The following is a 26,457-nucleotide window of genomic DNA, read 5'->3' as shown; positions in this document are numbered from 1 at the left end:
GATCCGGATCTGCGAGCCTAGAGAGGCAGAAGCGGGGTCGGAGGCGCCTGAAACATTGTGTCGGGAGCTGGGAGCCAAGAGCCGAGGAGCTGCCTTCGTGGGCGCCACTCTGTATCTGCGCCGCCTCGGGCGCCCATTACTCTGGCCAGAGCTGTAACTGCCTTCAGGGTCTCGGAACCCGCTTTAACAGCCCGCGCGGGCTCTGCTGGCGAGAGGTGGGGGACCTGGGGGTCACTTCTTCCACCCAGGCCAGGCCGTGGTCCAGCGCCCCCCGCCATATCAAGTCCCGGGGGAGGGGGGTGTTGTCTCCCAGCCCTGAGGCCGAGCAGGAGGCCCAGAGCCCCGCGTCTTCTGTTGGTGCAGAGGACCTCGGCCACTGCTTAGCTAACCGGAGGACCCCTCCCTCCCTCTCCGAATCCTTCAACCAGGCGAGATTTCCAGCAGGGACGGCCGGCGCGGGCGGCGACAAGCGTGTCCCCGCGCACGCACACAGCCCTGAGCACGTCAGTCCCACGCCGTCCCGCCGCCCTGTGCCCGGGCGCGCGCAGGCAATCACGCGTTCCCGCTCACGCCCGTGGGCACAGCATCCGCTGCAGGCCCCGGCTGGGGTGGGGGCGGTGCCTGAAAGGTCGGCACGCGGCTCGGGAGCTGGACGCGGACTCCGGCCGGACCCGGGCGGTGTCCCGGGAGGGCCCAGGGGGCGGAGCTCGCGGGCCGGGCGCGCTGGGTCGGGGCGGGTCTGCGCCGCCGCCGTCCGCGCCGCCCCGCCCTCGGCCCCGCCGCTCGCTCGGTTCCTCAGGCTGCAGCCTCCGCCGTAGCCGCCGCGGAGCCTACTGCCAACGCTTCTGAGGTAGGCGCAGTGGAGAGGGGCCCGGGCTTTGCCTGCGCCCTGGGTCGCGGGCCGACCCCCGGGGAGCTGGGGAAGGAGACGGTGCGCGGAGCGGGCGAGGGCGAGGGGCCTAGGGCCCGGCCGGGGCGGGGAGCGGGAGCGGCCCGTGCGGGCCTGGCGGGTCAGCAGCGGGCAGTGCAGGCCGCGCGGGGCGGGCGGGTGGCGAGCCGGCCCGGGCGCGGGAGCGGGAGGCCAGACATCCCGAGGCGCCTGCGGCTGGGGACCAGAGCCAGCGGGGACCTGCGGGCGGAAGGGCACGGGCTGCCGCGTGGAGGCCCGGCCGGCCGCCGGTCTAGGTGACCTTCCTCGGAGGCGCCCTCTGGCCCTCGATCCCGCCAGCGCGGGTCGGGCAGGGGCCAGCCCGCCACCTACGTTCGCCGGGCCGGGCTCACGGACCTGTGCAAGCCATACTGTCGCCTCGATCGTGGTCCCGCGGTCCGGCCCTGCACGCCCTGTCGGGTCCACGCCCGACACTGGCCTCCAGCACTGTACGCGCGTGCCACCGCCTTTCGGGAGGAACGGGAGGCTGACGGTCGAGTTAGGCCGCGGCGACCAGGGCCGGAGCTGGGACCTGGGTAGAAGGTTAGGCGTTGGAAAAGGAGGTCCCGCGGGGAGCCCAGTGGTCTCCTTGGCCTTAGGAGAAACTCCTGTCTAATTCGATGGCTCATTCATTCACCGAATGTAGTGGTGGATTCAGGAAACTGGTTCCTAGTCCTTCGGATTTGAGGCCGACAGCATTAGTGACTTGTCCAAGGTCACACAGTGGGGAAGAAACCAAACTTCAGTTTTTTCATCTGTAGAATGGAGCAATCATCCCTCTTCTTCATTGGGTTTTTGGGAAGAATGAGTTGATTAACTTCCAGTGTGCGGAACGGTGCCTGATATGGAGAAGGCCTTGGAGGAAACCTTGACACTTACCCTTGAGGCTTTTTGGTGGAATCTAGCCCAACCCCTGCAGACTGTTTTGTGCCACGTGGTGCTCTGGAAAGGGTTCAATAAAGGTAGCCCCTATTATTTTAAGCATTATTATTACACATTTGTGTGCCAGGCATTGAGTAACTTTCAGGATAATTCATCGAAAAGCCTTTAAGTTTACAGACAGCCAAGGTCAGGCTGGAGCAGGAAGTTGAATGTGGCTGCAGACTTGGGCTGAGCCTAAGCGTGTTCCACCTGAGGCCTGGAGCTGCCGAACCGCCTCCCCTCTCCGGGGAAATAGGGAAATGAGCTCCTCCTTTGCCTAAATATGCTGTTGGTAAGACCAGGGCACATTGCCCAGGGTCTGCCTTCTTTCCATCCCAGCTCTGAACTGAGTTCCTACAGGGTCAGACTTAAGCCTGATGCAGCTTTGTTTTCAGTGCTTGGAGTGGTGCCACTTGGCAGTAGTAGGTACTTGAGAAGGGTCTCTGGGGGTAAATGTACTCTTGTAGACCCACCCTTTTGACAGAAGCATAGTTTTTTTACCATTCCAACGTGTGACTGGTAGTAGGTGCTCACTCAGTATCAATATTTGTGGGATTATTGAACGGTTATATATAGTGGCTGCAGGCCCAGCCCACAGTCCCTTGGTCATGGACATCCTCTTTGAGGGACACACATCTCATTCACTTCCAGAAGATAGCCTTGCCTAGCAGAGTCACAAATAATTAAGGAGCTACAGCAGTGTGTCCAGCCCTAGAGTTGTGAGAGGCAAAACTCTTTCCTAATTTGAAATAATTTCTTCGAACATGTTATCCTCCTGTGACTTTCCAAGTCCTTTGGGAAGCTTGTTGAACTGGCGTTTCTGGCTTGTAGGGGAGGGTGACATTGGTGAAGAGGATTCTCCTAAAGCCCGTGGGCCTGGTGCCTCTTCCCTCTCTGATGGTGAGTGGGTCAGAGGCTTCTGATGGAGTTGTCCTAAATAAAGTGCTTGACCCTGGGGTTGGAGGCTGTTCCCAGTTGATTACTTTATTTCTGCTATTCTGTAGGCATGGGCTGTTTGTAGATAAACAGAGGAGCTCAGGGGAGGACCGGGAGTGGGGAGTTGTCTGTGGGTCTCTGGCCCCATTGGATGCTAGGCAGATGTGGACAACCACCTCCAAGCTGGTGGTCATGGGGGATATTCACCCCTACCTTTGCTGGTAAGATGCTTCCAAAGTCCACTTTGCTGTCAATGGGGATTTCTGAAGGAGTGACATCTTTGGTAAGAGAGGCACATGTGCCTGAGAGTCAGCCCAAGCCTGCAGGCAGCCCCTCAGGGTGCTCAGGGCAGCCTTGGGCTCCACTCTGGTCGCCCCTCAGTTGCACTTGGGCACAAGCTTCCATTTCACTGCCTGCTCTCCCAGGGCTGAGGCTGAGTGGGAATCTTAGCTCTTTACCTGGAACTATGCTGGAAAGAGTCCTGGGGAGCAGACTGAGCTCGTGCAACACAGCTCTGACGTGAGCCGCAGGGTCTAGTACAGGCCGAGTTACTTGCTCGTTCCTGTTTCTCTGCTGTAAGAGTGTGATGATGATCGTTTCAGCCATTCTTTACTGAGGGCCTGCTCAGCACCCTCCTGGCCGGTTGACACATGAACTATGATGTTGAATCCGCTGCCCTCCGAGCCCTGGGGGAGGAGTACTGTTGTTTCCATTTCGTGGGTCAGGAGGCTTGACACAGAGTGGTGAGATAACCGTCTCAAGGTTACACAGCTCAGTGGGAATGCGTTGGAATTCAGGGTCTGGGCTGGCCAGCCCCGAGTCCTGGTGCTTTCACTCTGCAGCTGCCGCTCCAAGGTGCCACTGAGCAGCTAATAGATTTGCTTGCCTTTTGAAAGGTGGACCTTGCTGTTCAGAGGGGAAGTGTTACTCTTTTACACACTGATCAGAGTGAGTGTGTACCTGAGTGGGTGTAGGCCAGCTGTCAGTGAGCAGCAGTCAGTGGAGTCACTCTGTTTATTGCAAGGGCAGTGGCTCAGGGTGTTTGCCAGGAGAAGGGTCAGTTTTTTCTTGGGATGAGGAGGGAGGCATTCTTCCAGGACCTGGCTGGACAGTATTCAGCTAAACAATGCCTCATTATGGTTGGGGAGGAGTCTGGACCCTGTGATTGAGGATGACCTTTTGGCAACCTGCCCAGCAGCTGTAATTATGATAGGAAACATATAAAATGACAATCTTAAATAAATACTACCTGTACCTGTTACGTGTTTTCTGGGTACCAACTACTGTGTTGTTGTTTAGTTGTTTCTGTACTAAGTTGCTGCTGTACGAAGTGCTTTATACCAGCAATCTCATTTAGTCCTTGAGAGGCTGCTGAGTCAAGTACTCTTACCCTGCACTGGAACTGAAGAGAAAGGAGATGCAGATAGGTTATGACCTGCCTAAGATCTAAGAATGAGAGAGTGGTGGTGGAGTAGAATTGGAACTCAGGTGTGCTGGACTCCCGAGTCTACCTGCCCAAGCACTGTCTGTTTTATCCCCACTGGGGCAAGCCAGGCAGCGAACCTCCTGCTCAGGCAGGAGCCCCAGGGGCTCCTGGGACCCAGACCTTGGCGTGCTGCCTGCCAGCCCAGGTCTCCTCCTCTTGATGGATGGGTGGGCAGGCAGGGTGTCCCTAAGTCAGCTACATTCTCTTGAGGCTTGTGGAAGGCTGTGCCGGTGGTGGCCCCACTTCCAGGGTGTTTTAAAATAGAAGCAACGCCTGGAAAGCCTGGCTGCCCTCTGTGAGACACTCTTGGAAGGGTGGGGGGAGGAGGACAGCTGCACTGAGAGCGCAGACCTCCCCGAGCCCGGGCATTGCTTTGCCAGCATCCCGGAGATCCAGTCAAAGCCATTCTCCTGGGCTGCCTCTTCTGGTGAGAAAGTGAGGGGTAGGGGTGTAGCGAGGCTCCTGATGGTGTTGGCCTCACGTGTTGGTTTTCAGAGCAGCTCTTGCCTCCTTGTGGAGAAGTTTCTTTTCCTGGTCCCCAGAGTTTGGAGGAGTTGCTTTTGCTCTAATCCCTGGCTGGTCTGATGCTCCTCTTACAGGCTGGCCCAGTTCTGCCATCACAGATTGCCTAGAATGGCGGTAGAAATAGCAGAGCTGCGACTTCTCTGGTGGTCTACTGGCTAAGACTCCGTGCTCCCAATGCAGGGCGCCCGGGTTCGATCACTGGTAAGGAAACTAGATCTCACATGCTGCAACTAAAGATCCCCCACGCCACAAGGAAGATCGAAGATCCTGAGTGCCACAACTAAGACCCAGAGCAGCCAAATAAATAAATATTAAAAAAAGGAAAAAGAAAGAGCAGAGCCAAAGGCTTTTGTACAAGTCTCCCTTCCTAAGGGGAACCAAAGATGATGATGCTGATGGTGATGATTGTGTGTGGATTCAGGACCTGCGGGAATCAGATGTACAGTCCCATGGCGTAATTAAAGAAAGAATGATGAACGGATCATTTGCAAAGGTGTGGACAGAGTGTGGGGACCTGAGAAGGAGTGTGGGCCTCTGGGTCCTTTAGAACCAGGAGGGGGCCCTTTGGCAGGAGATGTGGCCTTGAGTAGGGGGAAGTCACTGCCCACCTGAGGCCCAACAGGGAGGGATGACGTTGGGGAGACGAATACCCCAACTTCACTCTCCCATCTTCTGCTGGTACTCCCTATTGGCTGAGCCTACCCCACAGCCGCATGATCAGTTCTTGGGGCACAGATTAGGATGGAGGAGGAAAGTGCATCTGGCGGGGCAAACAGAGAATATCAAGAATAGTGGCCTGTGGCCACACTACCATTTCACTACCATTTATCAAGTACTCACCGTGTGTCAGACAATTCTACGTGTTCTGTTTGCCTTACTCAATCCTTGCAACAATGGCAGCAGAAAGACTCTGTTAGCCCCATTTTAGAGATGAGCAAAATGAGACCCTAGGCGTACAAGTGGCTTGTCCAAAGTCACACAGCTGGAACCTCTGCCAGTCTCGTAGCCCCTTCCATTAGTCACTGTGCCCTGCTACCTGGGTACGCAGATGAGTGGAGAAATTCCACGGCAGGTGGCTCTTGATGTTTAGATCCTAGTCCTTGTATACCCTTGTCATTGAAAATACCGTCTCTTGACTCACTGGGTGTTACCTGTGTTCAGAAGACTTGCTCTCAGCTGTTCCTGCCTGAGCCCTTTGGACCTGTGGCCACCCCGCTCTCTGTATCGGCCACTGCAGTGGTCATTGGCTCTCTGAGGGCATCAAGGCTCTGCTGCCTGGATCCTTCCAAGGGAGCTTCTGCGGAGAAAAGAGCATACTTCAAAGTGGGGGATTCTGGTGGGTGTGGTGCGGGGAGCCAGCGCACTCTTCTCCATGGCATCTGAGGGCTGCCCTGCCTGTGTGATAAGCAGTGAAAGGCTGCTGTGGGGGGGAAGGAGGCTTCTGAGTCAGTGCCTCAGGCGAGTCATGCACACTGAAGTTAGGGAGCTCTGCCCTCCTCCTGCCTTCTGGGCAGGGTGGCCAAAGCTACAGCTGGTCACCTGAGGGTTGAATGTGCCCCCCACAGGCCTTACCTGTTAGCCCTGCCACCTCTGTGATTTCAATCCGTTCCTGGAACCAGTATAGACACTAAGAGAGCTTTTCCTTTTGGTACTTCTGCTGCAGCAGCCTTTTGCAGTGTGACTTGTGGCATCGTGAATGCTACGTGGCTTAATTTCAGACACATTTGTTAGGTTTTTAAATTTTCTGTTCCTAGCTTAGAAAAAAATTATCAAGTGCCCAGACAACTTAAGTGATTAAATAGAATCAAAAATGAAAATGCTATTTTCATCTCACTCCTTTCCTAAGCCCCTTTTTTTCTGTTCTAGAAGCAGCTCCGAGGTAGCTACAGTAAATTTTCCTTCAGTCACGTGGAATTATACATATTCTGTGACTTGCATTTTTCATTGACCTGTTAGGGGCTTTCTGTGCCACCATGTGGAAATCTCCCTCATTCTTTTTGATTACCACACGGTGTTCCTTAGTTTGCAAGCACTGTAATTTTTATTCATTTGTTTCTCTGTTGGTGGACATTTAGGTTGCTTCTGGGTACTGTGTTAAAAATAACCCTGCAGTGGGCATCCTCGCGAGCATTGGGTGCCCTGCAAGTGTGTTCCTAGCAGTAGAATTGCCACTGGAATTACTGCATGTCCACTTGGGCGCTGCCAGCAATGGGCCCCTCGGGGACTGGACTGTACTATACTCTCCTACTTGGCGAGAATGGGAGTGCGCGTTTTCACCAGCAGTAGATACTGTTGTTTATATTTCTGCTAATCTGTTGGTTGAGTGAGCTTCCCAAACACAGATGTGTCATCTCTATAATGTGGCTCCTTGAAGCCCTTTGAATAAAGTCCATGCTTGGTTCTGAGGTTAGCAGTGGCAGTGCTGTCTTCTGAAGGCGCTTGGTTGGTCTCCTCAGCTTGAGTTCAGCATTCCTTAGGACATTGTGAGGATGGGGCATGTTAGTTGTGGGTCTCCCCAACATCCGTGGTGGACTTGCTGGGTGGCTCAGCGGTGAAGAATCCACCTGCAAGGCAGGAAACACTGGTTCGATCCCTGGGTCAGGAAGATCTCCTGGAGCAGGACATGGCAACCCACTCCAGAATTCTTTAAAAAAAAATAATAATAATTTTTATTTATTTATATTTTGGCTGCACTGGCTCTTTGTTGCTGCATGGGCTTTCCTCTAGTTGCCATGAGAGGGGGCAGCCCTGTAGTTGGGGGGGCACAGGCTTTTCCATGCTGCGGCTTCTTGTTGTAGAGCACACACTCTGGGCGCACAGGCTTCAGTAGTCATGGCATGTGGGTTCAATAGCTGTGGTTCCTGAGCTCAAAAGCACAAGTTCAATAGTTGAGGCACACAAGCTTAGTTGCTCTATAGCATGTGGGATTTTCCCAGATCAGGGATCGAACCCATGTCTCCTGTGTCTCCTACATTGGCAGGTGGATTCTTTACCATTGAGCCACCTGGGAAGCCCCCACTCCAGTATTTTTGCCTGGAGAATCCCATGGATAGAAGAGCCTGGCGGGCTACAGTCCGTGGGGTTGCAAAGACTTAGACATGACTTGGGTCCACCCCTGGCAGCCACCCCCACCCACCAGAAAAGCCCAGCGGAGGTGATGGAGCCCATGTCGCCCCCTGCAGAGTCCCTTTGAGCACGCGCCTGCCCCCACCTGTGGCGGTGCTGCAGCTTCCCCGTGGAGGGAGCTCCTGCCTCCTGGTTACATTGTTCACTTAGTCCCTGTTATCAGATACTGTTTCCTTTCTTTTCTGCTGTAAAAATACTTTGATGCTTGCTGCACATTTACTCATGAAACAGACATTTATGCTGAATACCTGCCATTTACTAGGCCTTGGCATGTTTGTACACATAGCCTTTTCCGTATTTTGGATAAATGTGCGCATGCTAGGCTCTGGGATGCTTTGAGTTCAGTGGTGTGATCTGGGGGTAGGTGTGCATTTTGTAGGGGTAGTGGGGCACTGGGAGCAGAGAAGCTGTCACTGTCATGTAGCTCATGAGTCCAGGAGGATATGTCCCCCCATGATGGAGGTTACATAACTGTTATGCAGACCATGCTGGGCGATATACCATCTCTCCCCTCTGAGCTTCCAGTATGGGCTGGCTTTTCATTCCTCAGCTGGAGTGGAGCTTGCATAATCTGTTCAAGGTCAGCCAAGGAGTGTTGGGTAGGTAGGCTGGCAGGCAGTGGAGGGGAACCAGCGATTCCTGTCTTCTGGTGTGACTTATTTGTCTTTCTCAAAGTCATCAGTGACTACAGGCAGGTCTGCTCAGCCTGACCTGGCCATTTCTTGCTTCCCACTTATCTTTGGGAACCAAGCTCCCAGGCTTTGCCTTGAAGCCATCACCCAGGTAGAGACCTGGGGTCTTGCCTTCCCCTTCTGATTTCCATCTGTCCAAGGCTGGCTGCCTGCCCATGTCAGAATATCCTGTTTTATGCTCAGTCTCTGGAAGCTGAGCCTCTTATAACAGTCTGTGTTTCACGTGTACAACCATATATTCCTACTTCTGTATCCACTGCGGTGTGCTCACCACCAAGAATTTAGTTCCTATCTGTCACCATATAGTTGATCCTTCACCCTCACCCCCCACGCCCACCCACCATCCTTTTCCCTTCTGGTAACCACTGCCCTGTGTTTGTTTGGGTTCATTTATTTTTGTCTCTTTTTTTTGCACTCCACATATGAGTGAAATCATAGGGGATTCAAAGAGGATATGTCCCTCCAAGATGGAGGTTACATAAAAGTCTTCTCCATCTGACTTATTTAATTTAGCATGATACCCTCAAGGTCCATCCATGTTGTCATAAATGGCCAGATTTCATCTTTTTTTTTTCCCAATGGCTGAGTAGTATTATGTCACGTGCGTGTGGATGCACACACAGACACATACATACACAAACGTGCCACATCTTCAGTATCCATTCAGTTGCTGATGGGCTTGTAGGCTGTTTCCATTTCTTGGCTGTTGTAAGTAGTGCAGCGACGAGGATAGGAGTGCATATGTCTTAACGGATTAGTGTTTTTGTATCCTTTGGATAAATACTGGAAGTAGAATTGCTGGATCATGTGATATTTCTAAGAATCTCCATACTGTTTTCCGCAGTGGCTGCGCCAGTTTACACCCTCACCAGCAGCACTTGATGGTTCCCTTTTCTGAAGACACTTGGACGGATGCTGCAGAGACGAATGGGGAGTGGTCTGGAGCCGATCCAGGCGGCGGGAGGGGCCAGGACCAGGGTTCAGCCGGCGAGTCAGTGCAGGCAGGCTGTTAAGTGAGAAAGCAGGACGCTGAGTTCCCTCCCCATCTAGTCCTGGCCTGAGAAAGCACGGGTGGCAATCATTATTTCTACAGTGAGATTGTTTTTGAAGCAGGTGCTGAGGACTGTGTTGGGTGCTGTTTGCCGCTGTAAGAAGGCTGAGCTCAAACAGGCGGAACTGCTTCAGTCCTGTCAGATAAGTGCAGCAAGAGACAAGAGGTAGGCAGAGAGGAAGACTGCAGGAAGAGCAGAAGCGGGAGCTACAGCCACATAGTTGTAGGGAGCCTTTGGTGAAGAGGGCGTCAGGGTCATGCCCTCCTTGGCGGTGTTGCCTCAGGCTGAGGAGCGGGTTTGGCTCCACTCAGCCCGTGGCTCCTGTGCACCCTCCCTGCCAGCTGCTGCGCTGGGGACGCAAGGAGAGCCTGGTCTTATGAGCGCTCGCTCCGCCATCCCACCTCTCTTGTCCTGGATGGTAATCTCCTTAGTGGCCACTTTAGGGTGATTTTTGCTGTGGGTGGAGTGTGTTTTGACAGGTGGCTTTGCTTTTCAGTTTTGGGGATTAGGGATAAGCAAGGGCATTTGGGGAGCATTAAATGATGAGTGTTCTGCCTCTTTCCTGAGGGATGGACCGGTCCAGATGTGAAAGCTGCGTGTGCCTGGTGAGGTGGGTCCTGGAGCCAGGGGAGGGTACTTGGGAAGGCCCTGACCCCTGAGGTACCGGGGGTCTTAGCTGACCTGGAGATGTTGGTATGGACTGTTCTCTCTGTCACCTGGCTGGGGCTGAGTTTGTGGCCCAGGTGGGAAGGGGACAGCACTGAAGAGGGGTCCTGTGTCCACTGATAACTGTCAGTGCTGGTGTGTGTGCAGAACGTTTGGGGCCCTTTGCTGAGACATTCTGCATGTTTCCTTGGGGCTCTGTTACCTCAGCCTTCAATCCCTGGTTGTTTCCTTCTCCTGGGAGGGGCCCAGGCCCATCTGTGGGCTAAAGCAGGGAGGGCCTGGTGGTTGGTTTCCTGGTCTGTCCCTGGGGGGTGGGGTGTGCCTACGGGGTTCGTTTGGGGTGAAAGGGGAACGGGTTGGGAGAGGGGAGTCTGCAGACTTGGGAAAAAACCAGTCGAAGCCGCCTAAAATGGGTCTTCCCCCATGTTCTTTGTGCCCTGATCCTAATGTGGACTGAGTTGCCTTTGGTTCCAGCCTGATCATGTGCGAGAAATAACAACAGCAACAAAAATAGGATCACGTAAACAGATTACTGGGCTGCTCCTCTCTGCTCTGATACAAAAGGGAGCTGGGACAGAGCTAGCAAAACCTCTGAAAAAAAGTAAACTAGGACTTGGACCACAGTTTTAGCATTTAAATTGTGGAGGCTTACAGGTTTGTTTGTTTTTAAACATTATGCTCATTGGTTCTGTGTGCTCCCTGCAGAGTCTTTGAAGTTAAGGCTTTGGTCAGGCTGAACTTGCACTTGTGATCCTGCTCCCCTGGGGTCACTTGGACCACTTTTCATTGGTTTCCCACTGAACCAGGAACATGCCCTGTGGATGTTTATTTATGTGGGTACATTTGTATGTGACTTTACATGGGTGGATGCAGCTCCAGTTTGGTAATTTAGGTGTCCTGTATTTAAAATAGATACATCTTTGGGTTACTTGAAGTTTTGGGCAGTTGAGGCTAACAATTTTGGAGATGAAGAAGATGCAGAAGATAATGCTTTCTCCCGTTCCCCTCTCCTCCTGGGTGGAGCACGGGGTGTGTGCCATCCAGATTAGAGTCTTAATTCTGGGTACATAATGTGTCAATGCGGAGGCTCCCAACAACACAGCCTGGTCCTTAGGGTGAGGACTATTTGAAGTTCTTGCCTTCCTTGAACACTGAGGTGTTTAATAAATGCTTGTTGACTGACATAGTGATATACATCAATCCCAAGTAGTACTTTGATAGTTTTAAAAATAAAGTCACATTGGCACTAAGTAGATGTTTGTTCGAATTAAATTTGGGAGGGATGTGTTTGCATTTCCTTCCATGGGAAAAAGTTGCCTAGTTAGGTAGGTAGGTTTTACTCTTTCCTCTGTGAGGAATATGATACTCTAAAAGTGGGTTCCCATAAAATACAAATGTTTTATGAAATGTTGAGTCCATTCTGACACATAGTAGGTACTCCATAAATGTTTGTTGAATGAATGAAATCAGAATTGTCTGGAAAATATGATACTCTGAAAAGCCCTGATTTCTATTCAGTGTATTTAATGTCCTAGCAGTCAATATTTTGTAAGGAGATAATGTCTTATTGGCAAGAGTCCTGCAGTTCAGTAAAGTAGCTGGCTCATGGGAGTGTGTCTTTGACAATCAATTCATTTAGCAAATACTGACTGACTCCTGCCATATTCTGGGCCTGTGCTTAATCCTGGGAATACCTAGGAGAAGAGGTCTCCAAGGTCAGACTGGTCTGCTGTCAGTAAAAACCTACTGGGTGTTTCCACTTCTGGCCGCACAAGAAGCAGGAGACGGCACACACCTGGGGGAAAAAGGTACCTGGAAGTCAGTGCTGATGATTTTTATTGGTGGAAAATGAATATCTGTAATTTCCAGGGTGTTTATTTTGGTGATTCTTTTATTATAGCAGAAGATGGCTGTGCCTCCCACGTATGCTGATCTTGGCAAATCTGCCAGGGATGTCTTCACCAAGGGCTATGGTGAGTGTTGCATGGAGTGGCCTTTCAGCTCAGAGACTGGGTTTGCTTGTTTGGTATTCTACCCGTCACAGTTTGAGAGAGCTGGGTCAGTCAGCTCTTAGAACCTTCATGTCAGGGAAAAAGGATAAGCCTTCTGTGGCTAGTCACGCAGTTTTGGTCGTGCACCCAGTCCAGGTAGGCTAGCGAATTGCTCAGACAAGTGGACCTTCCTGTTTCCTCTCCCAGGCGGGAGCAGGTCTGGGTGCCGCTGCGGTGGACTGCAGCTTCTAAATTTAGCCTGTCCTTAGGCTGGTGCTCACGCTGTCACACACCTTTTTCTCAGACTCCTCTGGGACTGCAGGTGGGGCTGTGCCTGTTCTATCTGCCACTGTTCCGTGGCAACCAGGCTCCATGGCAACCAAGCTCCACCCACAGAGGCAGGCAGCAGTGGAGACTGGTACCCTCTACACTCATGGCATTTTTAAGATTTCCTAAGGGAGGCAGAGATGCTGCTCTTGAGTTATTTAATCTATTAACAGTGACCATGTTCTTTCTTTAGGATTTGGCTTAATAAAACTTGATCTGAAAACAAAATCTGAGAATGGACTGGTAAGTTGTCTGGCCCACATGGAGTATGGATATTTATTGTAGATCAGTAAATAATAAATAACTTCCATCTGAGTGGCAAACAAAGGAACTTTTCTGATTGTGGCAACTTGTGGTTGTCACATTTATTGCATCTTCTGTGGAATGGGTGGTCCAGGGGAACCAAGCTACTAGGTCCCCAATTCAGCATCTATTACTACTCATAGGAATATGAGGCAGGCCTCTGATTTATTTTTCCTTATGTATCTTATTTCAAAATTGACCTGTGTTCCATACCACATGATTATTAAAAGAAAAAAATTAGTAGTTTCTTTTAGATTGTGCATGTGGTGATTGTCGGCAGGAAGAAGTTTTGGGTAGAATTACTGCGATGTCCGCTTTAGCTCAAAGCTTTTTCTCTGTGTGAGCCTGGAGACAGGCTGGAAGGAGGACAGGATGCCTTCCTGTCCAGACTGAAGACTTGCAGAGGAGGAAGGAAGCTGTCTCCTGATATAGAATTCTCTGTAAGATTCCTTTAGTTAGCGGATTCCATCTTTAAATAGTTGTTTAGTTGCAAAGTCGTGTCCAACTCTGCGACCCCATGGACTGTAGCCCACCAGGCTCCTCTGTCCTTGGGATTTCCTAGGCAAGAATACCAGAATAGGTTGCTATTTCCTTCTCCAGGGAATCTTTCCAATCCAAGGATAGAATTCGCATCTCCTATATTGGCAGGCGGATTCTTTACCACTGAGCCACCGGGGAAGCCTTTTTGACACTTTATCTAATTGAATTATAGATGGAGCTTTGGCACCCACACATTCAGGGTCTCACCTCTTGCATAAAGGAAAGTGCAGTCCATTTAGGGGTGGAGTGATGCAGAATGAAGTGCTGGCATGCAGGCTGTGACTGTCTTCTTTAAAGGAATTTACGAGCTCAGGTTCAGCCAACACCGAGACCACCAAAGTGACGGGCAGCCTGGAAACCAAGTACAGATGGACTGAATATGGTCTGACGTTTACAGAGAAATGGAACACTGACAACACGCTGGGCACGGAGATTACTGTGGAAGATCAGGTAATGCTCACCTGTGGAAAAACGCAGTTTTATCAAGTGACATCTGCTGGCCTGTCTTGTGACTAAACCTGTTGGTGAATTTCTTTTCTGTTCAGCTTGCACGTGGCCTGAAGCTGACCTTCGATTCATCCTTCTCACCAAACACTGGGTAAGAATTTCATGTTTTCTCCTTAAGGACACTTAGCAGTGTTTTATAGTAAGGTTCATTCTGTGCTGTTTGTTATTGTTTTCCTGGCCTCAGCTGAGGAGGCTGCAGGACTTCTGGTCCAGTGATGCTCCATTCCATGTGAGTGAGGCTGCTTGTAATGTTAAGAGGCCAAGGCTATAGGGCAGTGTTTGGAAGCAGGGGCTAATGGGTCACTGTTGCCAGCCTCATTTTTTTCAGGCTGGAGAGCCCTTTCCCCAGCTTCCTACTTAGGGACACTGAGAGTGTGTGGGCTTAATTGCAAGGTGGCTCCTGAGGCTTCGCTTTTCTGCTTCAGGCCCTCCAGCCACAGGCAGATTAGGCTTGCTGGTTAATAAGGACCTGGGTCTTCCCTGATGGCTCAGCAGGTAATGAGCCATCAGTGCTGCAGTGCAGGAGACACAAGATGCAGGTTCGCTCCCTGGATCAGGAAGATCCCCTGCGGGAAGAAAATGGCAGCCTATTCCAGTATTCTTGTCTGGAGAATCTCATGGACAGAGAAGCCTGGCGGGCTACAGTCAATGAGATTGCAAAGAGTCGGACGTGATTTGGTGACTAAGCATGGCATAGCACGGGAGGCAAGAGGATGTGTTGGTCTGCCTCAGCTCCTGGAGCTTTTCATAGTGGCTGAGGGAGTTGTTCTCCTCCAGAACACACTCTTGTTTTTTTCCACTCAGCAGTTGGGTCTTTTAGATCTGGGAAGGTTGTTTTGCACACTGATGATAAGCCTCAAGGGCGTGTATTGAATTTCATTTCCTAGTTTTTTTAGTTTTTAAAAATTATGGTAAAATGCACATAAAATTTACTGCCTCAACCATCTTTTAGGTGTGTGGTTCAGTGGCATTCTGAATTCCATTTTTTGCCATTTCATGTTATTTTCTTCTCTCTCTCCTTCCTTTTTCTTCTTCCAATGAATATTTATTAGAGGGAGACTCTCCCGAGTTCAGACCCTGTGCAGGGTGACCACAAGGACTGGGCACATTGGGATCCTGCCTCTAGGTTGTAGTCTTTTTATAACTTGATTATGGGTGGTCTGAAGATTATTGGCCAGGAGTTGAATTTACCTTGTTCTCATCTCTACTGGAGTTTCTCCTGCAGGAGCATGGCCTTCCTGCTTGTCTGCTTCCCCCAGGCACCGTGATGGGAGAAGTTATCCAGAGAGACACTGATAGCACGAGGGCTGGAGGATGTGCCCACATGCCTGAATTTGCTGTTTAGGACTTTGCCTGCTGCCCTGAGGTGGCACACTTTGGAATTTGTAAAGGGTTTTCTCACTGCCTTTGGGGAGTTTGCAGAGATGTCTCTAAGACGTGCAGTAATACATACATAACTGAAAAGTTTTTTTATTTGCATATTTAACTATTTTTATACTTAACATATATAAAAATGTTGCACAAATAGTGTACAGAATCCTCTTATATTCTTTACTTGCCTTCTCCTAATGTTAATATCTCATATAATTATCAGACCAGGAGATTTGTTAGCTAATCTTTTGTCCTTCTGATGTCTTATTTCTCGTTCATGATCTAGTTCAGGATACTACATTGCTTTTAATTGCAAAGTCTCCTTTGTCTCTTCTAACCTGGGGCATAGTCTTTATCTTTTATGACTTTGTCACTTTGAAAGATAATTGGCCAATTACTTTGTAGAATCCTTCGGTTTGGATTTGTCTGATGTTTTCTCATGGTTAAACGCAGGTTATGCATTTGTGACAACCACAGACATCATGTTGTGTTCTCTCCATCTTGGTGTATGACATCAGGAGGTATATGTTAATGTGCCTCCTTACTGGTGATGGTACTTGGGTCACTTGATTAAAGTGGTGTTTGCAGATTTAGCTGTAAAACTAATTTTTTTCTCTTTATAATTAACAAGTATCTTGTCTGGGAGATGCTTTGAGACCATGCAGATATTTTATTTTTTATACTTTGACTCAACAAGTATTAGCATCCATTAGTGATTCTGGCCTATAACAATTATGTTTGGCAAATGGTGATTTTCTGTTCCCATCATCCCTTCTACATTTATTGAGATTTTACTGTGAAGAAGAGTTCTTCCTTCACCACCTTTTATTTATTTGATCAGTTATTTGTATCAGTATGGATTCTTAGACATTTATTTTACTGTACAGTTTATAATCAGTACTATAATTTAGTTTCTCATGCTGTCCCAGGTATGGCCATTGGGAGTGCCTTCAAGTTGACGTCCTGTGTGTTTTTGACAAGCCCCTGTCATGAATACTTCTTCAGAAAATGTCCTTGTCCTTTTCTAGTCCTGCTATCAGCCATTTCTCCAAGAAGCTTTGGTTCCTTTTATTGAGGAATGGTGTTTAGAAACCAAGACTGTGGGCACAAGATGTACTCATTGCTATTGGGTATTTGAGGAAGGTTTTGATGACTTGGTGAAGATTGGAAATGAAAGCTGTCTTTCCAAGTGTCTGAGGGGTACAGCCTGGGAAAGCATCCTGGCTTCCTTTAAGGAGCTAAACATCACCACAGCCGGATGAGGCTGCAGACGACCTCATCAGGACACTGGTACCTGCCACATATAAAGCCAGCTCATTAACCACAGCTTAGACTATACCTCTCCGGAGAAGGCGATGGCACCCCACTCCAGTACTCTTGCCTGGAAAGTCCCATGGATGGAGGAGCCTGGTAGGCTGCAGTCCATGGGGTTGCTAAGAGTCAGATACGACTGAGCGACTTCACTTTCACTTTTCACTTTCATGCATTGGAGAAGGAAATGGCAACCCACTCCAGTGTTCTTGCCTGGAGAATCCCAGGGACGGGGGAGCCTGGTGGCTGCTGTCTATGGGGTCGCACAGAGTCAGACACGACTGAAATGACTTAGCAGCAGCAGCAGAGTATACCTCTCAAATGCTTGTCAAATTAGCACCATTGTTTAAATAGCTTCAAAAGAATCCCAGTAATATCTGAAAGGGGAAAAGGTCCAAAGGTGTGGAATGCTGCCTAGAGCCAAGCCTGGAGAGAAGCCTGAGTCACCGCCCCAGCAGTGCGCATTCCCTGGGACCTGGTGCCTCTGGCCAGAATCCATGGAGGTGATACATGGAGGCACCTTGTAACTGTCCACTGCGGCTGGTCCACACCCCTGGTCAGAGCCCCCGTCACAGGTGTTGTATTTTGTGTCAGCAGCCGCGTTTTCCCTGTGGTCAGAAGATGCCTGCTATGTCCATGTCTTGGTTTCTCCCTCTTTCTAAATGTCAGCCTCTGAGCAGCTGTTTTTTCCATCAGTTACCCTACCCTGTTTGGTGCCAGTTAGGTACATCATCATAACCCAGGTTTCTTCCTCTAAAGAGCAGGCAGACCTAAATAGGTTTGTTTTCTTTTTTTCCTTTTGGCTACCCCGTGCAGCTTGCAAGATCTTAGTTCCTTGACCAAGGATCGAACATGTTCCCCCTGCGTTGGGAGCATGGAGTCTTAACCACTGGACCATCAGGGAAGCCCCTTAAGTTTTTCTTCCTGAGAGAGAGAGAGTTTGGCTGGCACTCCTTTTCTTCAAAGCTTGCGAGAATGCCCAGAGGCAACTTGAACAAAAGTTGCAAGTTTCACTGTCACTAGGGAAGGCTGTTAGTTTTATTTTCACCTGTGATCTCTGAAATTTTGACTCATTGAAACTTGGAGTGTTTAATCTTTACATTTTTTATTACTGAAAATTTCAAACATGCAAACGAATGCCAAAAAGTATATTATACCTTCATCATGTTTTCATCACCGAGCTTTTAATAATTATCATCCCATGGCCAGTCATGTTTAATTTATACATCCATAATCAATCCCTCCTACCCTCAGATTATTTTGAATAACAGATATCACATAATTTTATCTGTGTATATTTTAATATGTATCTTTAAATAAGATTCCTTTTGAAGAAAGCATAACCACGATATTACGTTGTGAAAATTAATCATAATTTCTTCATATTGTCTCTTCAGATTTAGCTGATTTCATGAAACTTTTTTATAGAATCAAAAATTGTCTATACATAAAGATTGGTTCATATGGCCCCTTAATCTTAGTTTTTAAGAATCTTGTTTTTTTTTTTTCCCCCTTGAGATTTATTTGTTTAAATGAGATCATTTGTTTTCTAGAATTACGCATAAATTTTGCTGTTTATATTCTGTGGTGTTGTTTAACTTGTCCCCCTGTCCCCCACATTTCCTGTGGATTGCTAAGTCTAGAGGCTTCATCACATTTAGAGTCCATTGGGCGGGTGTGGTGCTGAAATATGCTTCCATAAGGATGCACACAGAAGTTTGGTTTTTCTCTTTGTATGTTAGTGCCATTCATGATCTACTCAAGGGGTTACAAATTGGTGATATTTCTACCTTTATCTTTGCTTCATTTTTTTTAGCTGGAATATTTCAATAAAGAAAAACTTCTCATCAACTCTGGTTATCTTGCCGTATAGTTAGTATAGGAAAGGTGGGTTACATGTTTGGTGCCTTTTTTATTAACTGTTTTCAAAACACATTGGTCCACTAGTCTCTAAAGATGACCAATGTGTATGTGTCTTGAGTTCATAGGTTGAAACATTTGATACACTTCGATCCATTGCTCATACTGTCCCATGTTTGAAGCCCTTGGGAGCCTCTTCACGTTAGTTCTCAATCCTTTTGCTCCAACATCAAGTTCTTTGATAGCTCCCATCAAGCTCATCCTGCACCTTTCCTGCCTCAACCTGTAATCTGCAGTTTTCTGAGGAGTGTTGGTTCCTTTTAGGAGGGAATGGTATTTAGGGCCCACAGTCTGGGTGTTGGAGGTAAAGCTTTAATCTCAGTATGAATGAAGTTGGGGTGGACAGGGCTATGTGGTTCTTGATCCTTGAAGCATACCTGCTTTCTCCTGTGGTCTCCACTGGAAGTGTTCTTGTTGTGGAAGATGTTCATTTTGCAGTTGAATGACAGAAACTATCTGGTGGAAATAGTCAATTTTATTGGATAGATATGATCTTGTCTCTAATGCTGATTTTTGGTAAAAGGCATGATGATAATGTATTTGCAGGTGACACAACTCACCTGCACTTCCTGAGAAATGCTGGGTCTTGTGAAATAGGGAAGGGAGGCACTGATCTGGTCATACATGCAAATCTGGGGTCTTGTCCAGACTACAAAGGCTTCCTGGCCCCTTATGACTGCAGGAACCCAGGTTCTACCTCTCTACCTGATTCTCTGAATACTGAATTAAAAGCCACCTGTTGAATTTACTTAGAACGGATCTAGTATTTATTTATTTACTAAGTGAGCCACATAGTAAAAGCTGCTGTTTAGGGACTTCCCTGGTGATCCAATCAATGGTTAGGACTTGGTGCACTCACTGCTGGGGCCCCAGGTTCAATCCCTGGCTGGGGAACTAAGATCCCACATCCTGTGGGATGTGACCAAAAAAGAAAATTGTTGAAAAGGAGCTGCTGTTTAGATAGCTAGCTTCATGACAGATTTTTTTTTTTTTTTTCCTCAACAGATGTGGAAAATAGCAAGGATGCATCTGTTTCATAATTACATGGTGACACTCTACCTAATGAATGCCTGTGTAGGTCACTACATTAAGCATAGGGAGATGCTAGTAAAAATCACTTAGTGTTTCTTTTACAAGCCTGTGTTTTCACTTCATTAAGGTGGCATTTCTGCATTATTTTGGATTTTGGTTGAAGAGAGGTTGCAACAGCTGCTTAAGGAGATCTGGGGCCCTGCTTTGCCTTCCTACCCCCCTATTCAAATAGGGATTAGTTTTTTAAAATGTGTATTCTAGCATGGTTGTCATGAAATGAGTTAACTTCTGATTTTAATATGATTTCTTTTCCTCCAGGAAAAAAAATGCTAAAATCAAGACAGGGTACAAGCGGGAACATATCAACCTGGGCTGCGATGTGGATTTTGACATAGCTGGTCCTTCCATCCGGGGCGCTCTGGTGCTGGGTTATGAAGGTTGGCTGGCTGGCTACCAGATGAATTTTGAGACTGCAAAGTCTCGAGTGACTCAGAGCAACTTTGCAGTTGGCTACAAGACCGATGAGTTCCAGCTTCACACTAATGTGTAAGTGTACATGAGTGTGTGCAGTCTGGGGATTGTTGTTCATGATTTTTTTCTAAGCGCAATTTTTAATTACTGTGAAGTGAGTTTGTTGGAATCAGATGAGCCAAATGGCCTGCTGCTGTTTTTCTTATTTCTCACTTACCCGTTTCCCGAGGTGATGTAGGTTCTTCCTATTCTGTGGAGAGTAAAATGTTGCCCCTGGTGCACACAGAAAGACTGATCAGTTATGGCAAGAGCGTGATGTCAGTCCACAGGAGCATCCCTTCCCTGCAGTGTTACGGACACTGGCGGTCTTTTCATTTTAGTTAATAGGATGGGGGTGGGGAGTTGTAGCCCTCTCTCTCTTTCTCTGTATACTGCCTGAGAACCAGCTTGCTGTACTGAATGGAATGTTGGCATGGGAGACAAATTAGGAGATGACTGTCTCAGTTAAATACTGTCTTCTCTGCATGGCAGTCCATTTAAAAGTTTATTAACTGGACAGTATTGTGAAAGGAAGAGAATATTACAGAGTAGGTTAGAGAGGACCCTTTGTAATCAAACTTGAGGGTTGAAGTAGAGTACTGATTTAGATTGGAGGGAAACAAAAATTTCATCCATGATATCTCTGTAGATCCAAGAAACTAATGAGTGGTATAAGTTGGGTACGACTTTACCACATTTCTTTCTTTCCACTAGAGGTCACTAAAGAAGTGACTTAAAATTTACAAAGTAAATGGTATTTGTGTCTAAACTAGTAACATTTCTATTAATAAAAAATTTGAGTCTTTTTATAATAAATTAACATAAAGATGTATATTAGTATAAAAAATTAATAAAATCTGAGTCTTTTAAAACTAAAACGTCAAAGGAAAACTATAGAGATGGACAGCCCAGTGGTTGAGAGGGGAACAGGGAGGGTGTTATACAAAGAGGCACACAGGGGAGTTTGACTGTGGGACTGTTCTATATCCTGGCCACACAAGTTTGTCTATAAAAACTCACAGAAGTAAAAACTCAAAAAAGGTAAAAAAAAAATGTAAATTTAAAAAAGATAACATGCAGGATAGTCACAGGAAAAATATCACAAGCATAGAAGTATTTTTTTAATTGAGAATTTTGGCTGATTCGGAAAGTGCTTCCTTGGTTTGGAATTGGGAAATTGTACAGTTCTAGGAAGAGCGATGACTGTTAGCTGTTTTTCTTATCTGAGCCTCAAGGCTTTCAATAAGTGGACATGGTTCATTTTGGAACTGACACAGCTAGTTTGGGTTGCCGTGGTCTTGCAGAGGCCCAGATGTGTAACAGATATTCTGTATGCTTCATACAGATGAATTCTGTACAGCGAGTTCCCCTCTGTCTATGGTTTTAAGAGTTCAGTACAGGAAGGCAGTGTTGCTGGTTTTAGAATGCATTGAGAAATCTAACATTTAAACACATTTAAGCCCAAGAAAATTTCCCTCTTTGCGTTATACCACAGTCACTCCAGACTCTATTGTGTTTGACAAGCTGCTGTTTTATAGCATACTGACCTTCTGAAGAAGTTAGATTCCCTATGAATCAGGTGGGGTCTGGGCTCTTCCTGTACTTTTTGGAATCACAGTGTCTGACTGGCTGAATGTCAGGGGAGAACTTAAGAACTTAGAATGTGTTCTGTGAGCATCTACTTTAGGAGAGTGTATTAGTGAAGAGCAGAGTTTGTAATGAAACAGCAACAATTTTTTTGTTGGGTTAGTGAGTTCTAGGCTCTTTGCTGGACTCTGCCTTAACAGTTTCCAGTGCCGTTTCCACTGGAGACACCCAAAATGATGGAGCAGAATTTTGACATTGTATTTTTATATTAAAAATGTCAGGGAGGGGAAGAGGGTATTCCTAGAGGCTGCAAAGAGAGGAAACAGTTTGGCCTGCTGGGTTTCATTCCATGTTTGAAAGACAGAAACATTTTATAATATGGCAAGTTGCTCCTTTTCAGGGCTCACCAAGACTATAGGTGTGGCAGCATGGGTCAACAGTATGCATTGGCCAACGGGCCTCAATTATAGGTTAAGTTCTTTTGTAATTGCTGTTCCTCCTACTGGCCGTGCATCCTCAGCAGTGGGTGCAGCTGCTGGTGCTAAGCACTGGCTATAGGCTGCCTTCTGAGGAGTATGAATGGTCTGGACTTTGTTACCACTTCTGGCTTTGTTCTTGATTCTATGTTTATAATACAGCATTTCATAAATGCAATAACTTTAGCAGCTGAAGGAAGAACTCACTCAGAATTCACAATCCCATTGCCCTAGTCACCATTTTTATTTTAAAGAATATTTTGGAAGCAAACTTCAAGTTCCATGCAGCCCGAGTAGTTGACTGAGCTGCCTTGCATGTTCCCAGTGATGTCTGAGATAGCTTTTACCTTCTGTGAACCTTCCCAACCCTGGTGTCTATGCCATTCCTATCAGGCTTCCTGTAATTTGGTGCCTGTTTTGTGATCAGTTCAGACCATTTACAACATTCCCATCCTTTGTTAAGACTTAGTTGGCTTTGCCCAGCTCAGCCCCCCTTGCTAAGCTGCTTGGTATCTGTGCTGTGCTTATTTGCAGAAATGATGGAACAGAGTTTGGTGGCTCCATTTATCAGAAGGTGAACAAGAAGTTGGAGACCGCTGTTAATCTGGCCTGGACCGCAGGAAACAGCAACACTCGCTTCGGAATAGCAGCCAAGTACCAGATTGACCCTGATGCCTGCTTCTCGGTGGGTGCCTGTGGAATCATGCATTGCTGAGACCCCACCTGATCCCTTAGTTGGAATCCTCTTGGGCTGATGGAGTTCCATGCTTCAGATGGTGATTTTTCTCACTGTGAAAGGGTTTACCATGAGTAAAACAATGAGAGTAATAGTACTTACTGTACTTCCTGTGGGTGCCAAACACTGTATGGAGCCTATTACATGTGAATTACTGTATTTAGTTCTTATACCACCCACTTGAGATAGGTGCCATCCATGTTTTCACAAATGAGGAACTGAAAGCTCAGAGCAGCTGAGTGACTTCCCCAAGGGCAGGAGTTGGTAAGTGCTGGGGTTTGTGTTTGACCCAGAGTGCCTTGCTGTGGAGCCTCTTCTCTAACCAGTCCCTAGTCCATGCTGCAGACGGTAAACCTTGAACCCAAGGTTTTAAATGTTCCTTTCCCCCTCACTTTTCATTCTCTTGCCCTGCTCCCGTACTGCATATTAAGAAATCAGGTCCTCGTACTGACTGGTTGGCCTCTTATCTTGCAGACCCCTGTAGCATAGCTCGTGGACCCTTGGGTTGCTGCAGTTTTTGCATTACATCTTGTTGAGCTCATCTCTGTTGTCACAGGGCACTGCCAGCTGTAGCCCTTTTGGGGTGAAATGAGGAAATCTCATGTTGCAGGATGCTTTCTGGGCTGGCTGTGTAATTTACAGTCTCCTGAGATAGGAACTGAATTTGGCTTCTTTAAGTTTAGGCACTTTAAAACAAAGGAAAAGGGGCCATGTTATTTGGATGGCATGGGCAAAATGGAACAGCTAGATGGGGCACTGCCTGCCTGGAGGCCTTCCTTCCTCTTTTCTTCTGTGGGAGATGCCAGGTCTAAAAACAGCATGTGAGCGGGAAAACACACACCCTGGTAGCTCTCGCTTTCGCCAGGACTCGATGTTCTCACAGCCTGAGCTTGCTCTGCTGACCTCTCATTTCCCAGAAAGGGGTCAGGGAGAGGCCCAGATTTCCCTACAACTCAGGCAGGAGAATAAGGGGAAAATTATTATTGACTCACTTGCTTTATTGATTATTAATCAGCACTCACTAAGTATAAGATTTAAGTCATTCTTCAGGAATTCTTTTGCTCCAAATATTCAGGCTTGTCTGTGCTGCATTTCCTTCATGTCATTATGGTTTTTGTTTCTGTTTTTCATGAAGAGAAAATTCAAACAATGTTCTGCCACTTAACAAAAGCTTCATAACCTCATCAGATATTTGCTCTGTATTTCCTTATCCCAACAAGTAGATCTTGAAGAACTCTTTTATACAAGAAAGTCTTTTAGGTCTCTGGCCATAAGTGAAGGTGTTCTCACCTGCTCTAACTTAAAAATACAGATATACTCAGTATAAATGGAATTGGGTCACATACCATAAGGAATCAAATGTAAATAATAACTTCCCTTTAATTGAAAATGGTGTTATCTCTTTGTGTTACTTTCTGAGACGTAGTTCCTAAACTTAATATATTTCATATTGAATTTAATGAATCCTGTAAACAAAGAGGTCATGAAAAAATAGAATTTGATGCTGAAATCCAGAGTTGGTTGGTTAAAAAGCTCTTATTCAGTTCGGAGACGGTAACATGAAGTATTTAACATTTTCACTCTTACCTTTTCCTTGACTAGGCTAAAGTGAACAACTCCAGCCTGATAGGATTAGGATATACTCAGACCCTAAAGCCAGGTATGTATTGGTGAGATTAGCTGTCTTAAAATGTGGTGCTGGTTTTGCTGCTTTAGGTTAATTGCTTATAAATAACTGTACAGAACATTGTAAATGAGTGTATATCACATTTTATAGTTGAATGTTTATAAAGGAGTGCTGTCATTATAAAACATTTGGAGAACAGGAGAGGTGATAAGTAGGAGAAAAAAGGCCAAGGCTAACATATATTACATTTTTAGTTATTTTCTTCCATTCTTTGTCCCAGTGTATACCTAATACTTGATACTTATTTCCAGCAAGTTCATAAAACCAGCCTATCGATCATCCTCATTGTAAAACTGGTTTGCAGGTTTCTTCTGCAAAGTTAGCTAGGTCAGTCCATCGAATTAATGTTACAGCTATAGGAAATAATACCACCTTGAGGTTAGTTTGATTAAATTGGGGCTTTGAATTCTGGAGATCTAAGATTACATGATGGCAGAATCAAGCTATTCTAGAGAAAATAGCATTTAGTTGTGTATGTGTGTATGTATCCATGCTGTGAGTGGGAGCCTAAGACCTTGGAGTCTGATTCATGGCTAGGGTTTTGTTTCAGGGGGCTTTTGCTAAAGAAGTTTACTGCATGGTGCTGACTATAGCAGGGATATTGAGAGGATAGAGGAAAGCAGAGTCCCTTAAGTGGCTTTGGGTGAGCTGTGGAAGAATCATTATTGTTTCATCAGCTCATCCTAGGCTGCGTAGTCATTAGTCAGATGGTGTTGAGTAACAGGGATTGAGGGCCCTGTGGTTTTGCTCCTGCTGATCACACACTGCTGGAACAGGTTTTGAACCTGATGTGGTGTCTCCAGTGTGCTGCAGTGACCCTCCTGAGCTAACCTTTCTTCTCCTTTCTTTTTTACCTCTCTCTTCCTTTCCTCTCCCTGATTTCTCCTGCAGGTATCAAACTGACACTGTCGGCTCTGCTGGATGGCAAGAACGTCAATGCTGGTGGCCACAAGCTTGGTCTAGGACTGGAGTTTCAAGCATAAATGACTATTGTACAATCGTTTAATTTTAAACTATTTTGCAGCATAGCTACCTTCAGAATTTAGTGTACCTTTTAATGTTGTATGTCTGGGATGCAAGTATTGCTAAATATCATGTTAGACTTCCAGGTTAAAGATGATTCAGCTTTAGGGTGTTACCCTTTCAGAGGTACAGAAGAAACCCAATTTCAAAAAAGGTCCTTTCAGCTGTAGACTTGGTGGGGAGCTTGCTGGCCCCATTAGAGATGTCAGGTTTCTTTTTTACCTAGAAATGGCGGCAAGTGGAAGCTGATAATTTGCAGGCACTTTGTAAATTCCTATTGAGTAACTGAATGAAATTGTAACTTCCTGAGAATTGAACCTTGGTTTCCTCCCCTAATTGAGGAGAGGCTCTTTGTTTGATGGTGTGTACAAACTTATCTGAAAGGGACTTTTTTAGGCAGGGACTTTTTCCACCTCCATCCATCACCTCTTTTACACAAAAAGTAGTCTGCAGGGTGTGGTAGCTGTTTCTTTTGTGCCATTTTGGGGTGGAGAAGTTGTGATGAAGCCAATAATTCAGGACTTAATTCCCTCTCACGTTGTGGTTTTTTTGCCCTTGCACCAGAGTATGAAATAGCTTCTAAGAGCCCCAGCTGCAAGCTGGGAAGAGTCTCTGTGACTGTAATCACATGGTGACAACACTCAGAATCTAAATTGGACTTCTGTTGTATTCTCGCCACTAAAGTTTATTTTTTAGCAGTTTAATGGGTACATTTTAGAGTTCCATTTTGTGTGGAATTAGATTCTCCCCTTCAAATGCTGTAATTAACATCACTTAAAATAAAACTTGAATAAAATATTGAAA

The 26,457-nt window shown here is 47.0% G+C and overlaps 1 protein-coding gene across 4 annotated transcripts; it reads left to right on the top strand.

Moving 5' to 3' along the window:
- The first annotated feature begins 719 nt into the window (after positions 1 to 719).
- VDAC1 (voltage dependent anion channel 1) lies at positions 720 to 26,457 on the top strand. Of its 4 annotated transcripts, XM_005890416.3 has the most exons (10): positions 9,562 to 9,831; positions 11,972 to 12,140; positions 12,233 to 12,305; positions 12,844 to 12,893; positions 13,791 to 13,943; positions 14,039 to 14,091; positions 19,953 to 20,180; positions 22,742 to 22,892; positions 24,546 to 24,603; positions 25,522 to 26,457. In XM_005890416.3, the coding sequence occupies exons 3-10, from the start codon at positions 12,239 to 12,241 to the stop codon at positions 25,611 to 25,613; spliced, it is 852 nt and encodes a 283-aa protein (XP_005890478.1). In that variant the 5' UTR covers positions 9,562 to 9,831; positions 11,972 to 12,140; positions 12,233 to 12,238; the 3' UTR covers positions 25,614 to 26,457. The 4 variants fall into 4 exon arrangements, with proteins under 4 accessions (XP_070230440.1, XP_070230441.1, XP_070230442.1 ...); XM_070374339.1 differs by lacking the exons at positions 9,562 to 9,831; positions 11,972 to 12,140 and adding an exon at positions 720 to 850; XM_070374340.1 differs by lacking the exons at positions 9,562 to 9,831; positions 11,972 to 12,140 and adding an exon at positions 788 to 850 and having other exon boundaries at positions 12,236 to 12,305.

This window comes from Bos mutus, chromosome 7 (assembly GCF_027580195.1).
Source record: "Bos mutus isolate GX-2022 chromosome 7, NWIPB_WYAK_1.1, whole genome shotgun sequence".
NCBI lineage: Eukaryota > Metazoa > Chordata > Mammalia > Artiodactyla > Bovidae > Bos > Bos mutus.
Note: the sequence above shows the minus strand (reverse complement) of the source record. Positions and strands in the feature narration are given on the sequence as shown.

Excerpts from the sequence above, each read along its gene's own strand:
- VDAC1 (XM_070374339.1), top strand. The coding sequence starts at position 12,239 with ATGGCTGTGCCTCCCACGTATGCTGATCTTGGCAAATCTGCCAGGGAT. Across the intron at positions 12,894-13,790 it reads CAAAATCTGAGAATGGACTG|GAATTTACGAGCTCAGGTTC; the intron begins GTAAGTTGTCTG and ends TCTTCTTTAAAG. Across the intron at positions 14,092-19,952 it reads TCCTTCTCACCAAACACTGG|GAAAAAAAATGCTAAAATCA; the intron begins GTAAGAATTTCA and ends CTTTTCCTCCAG.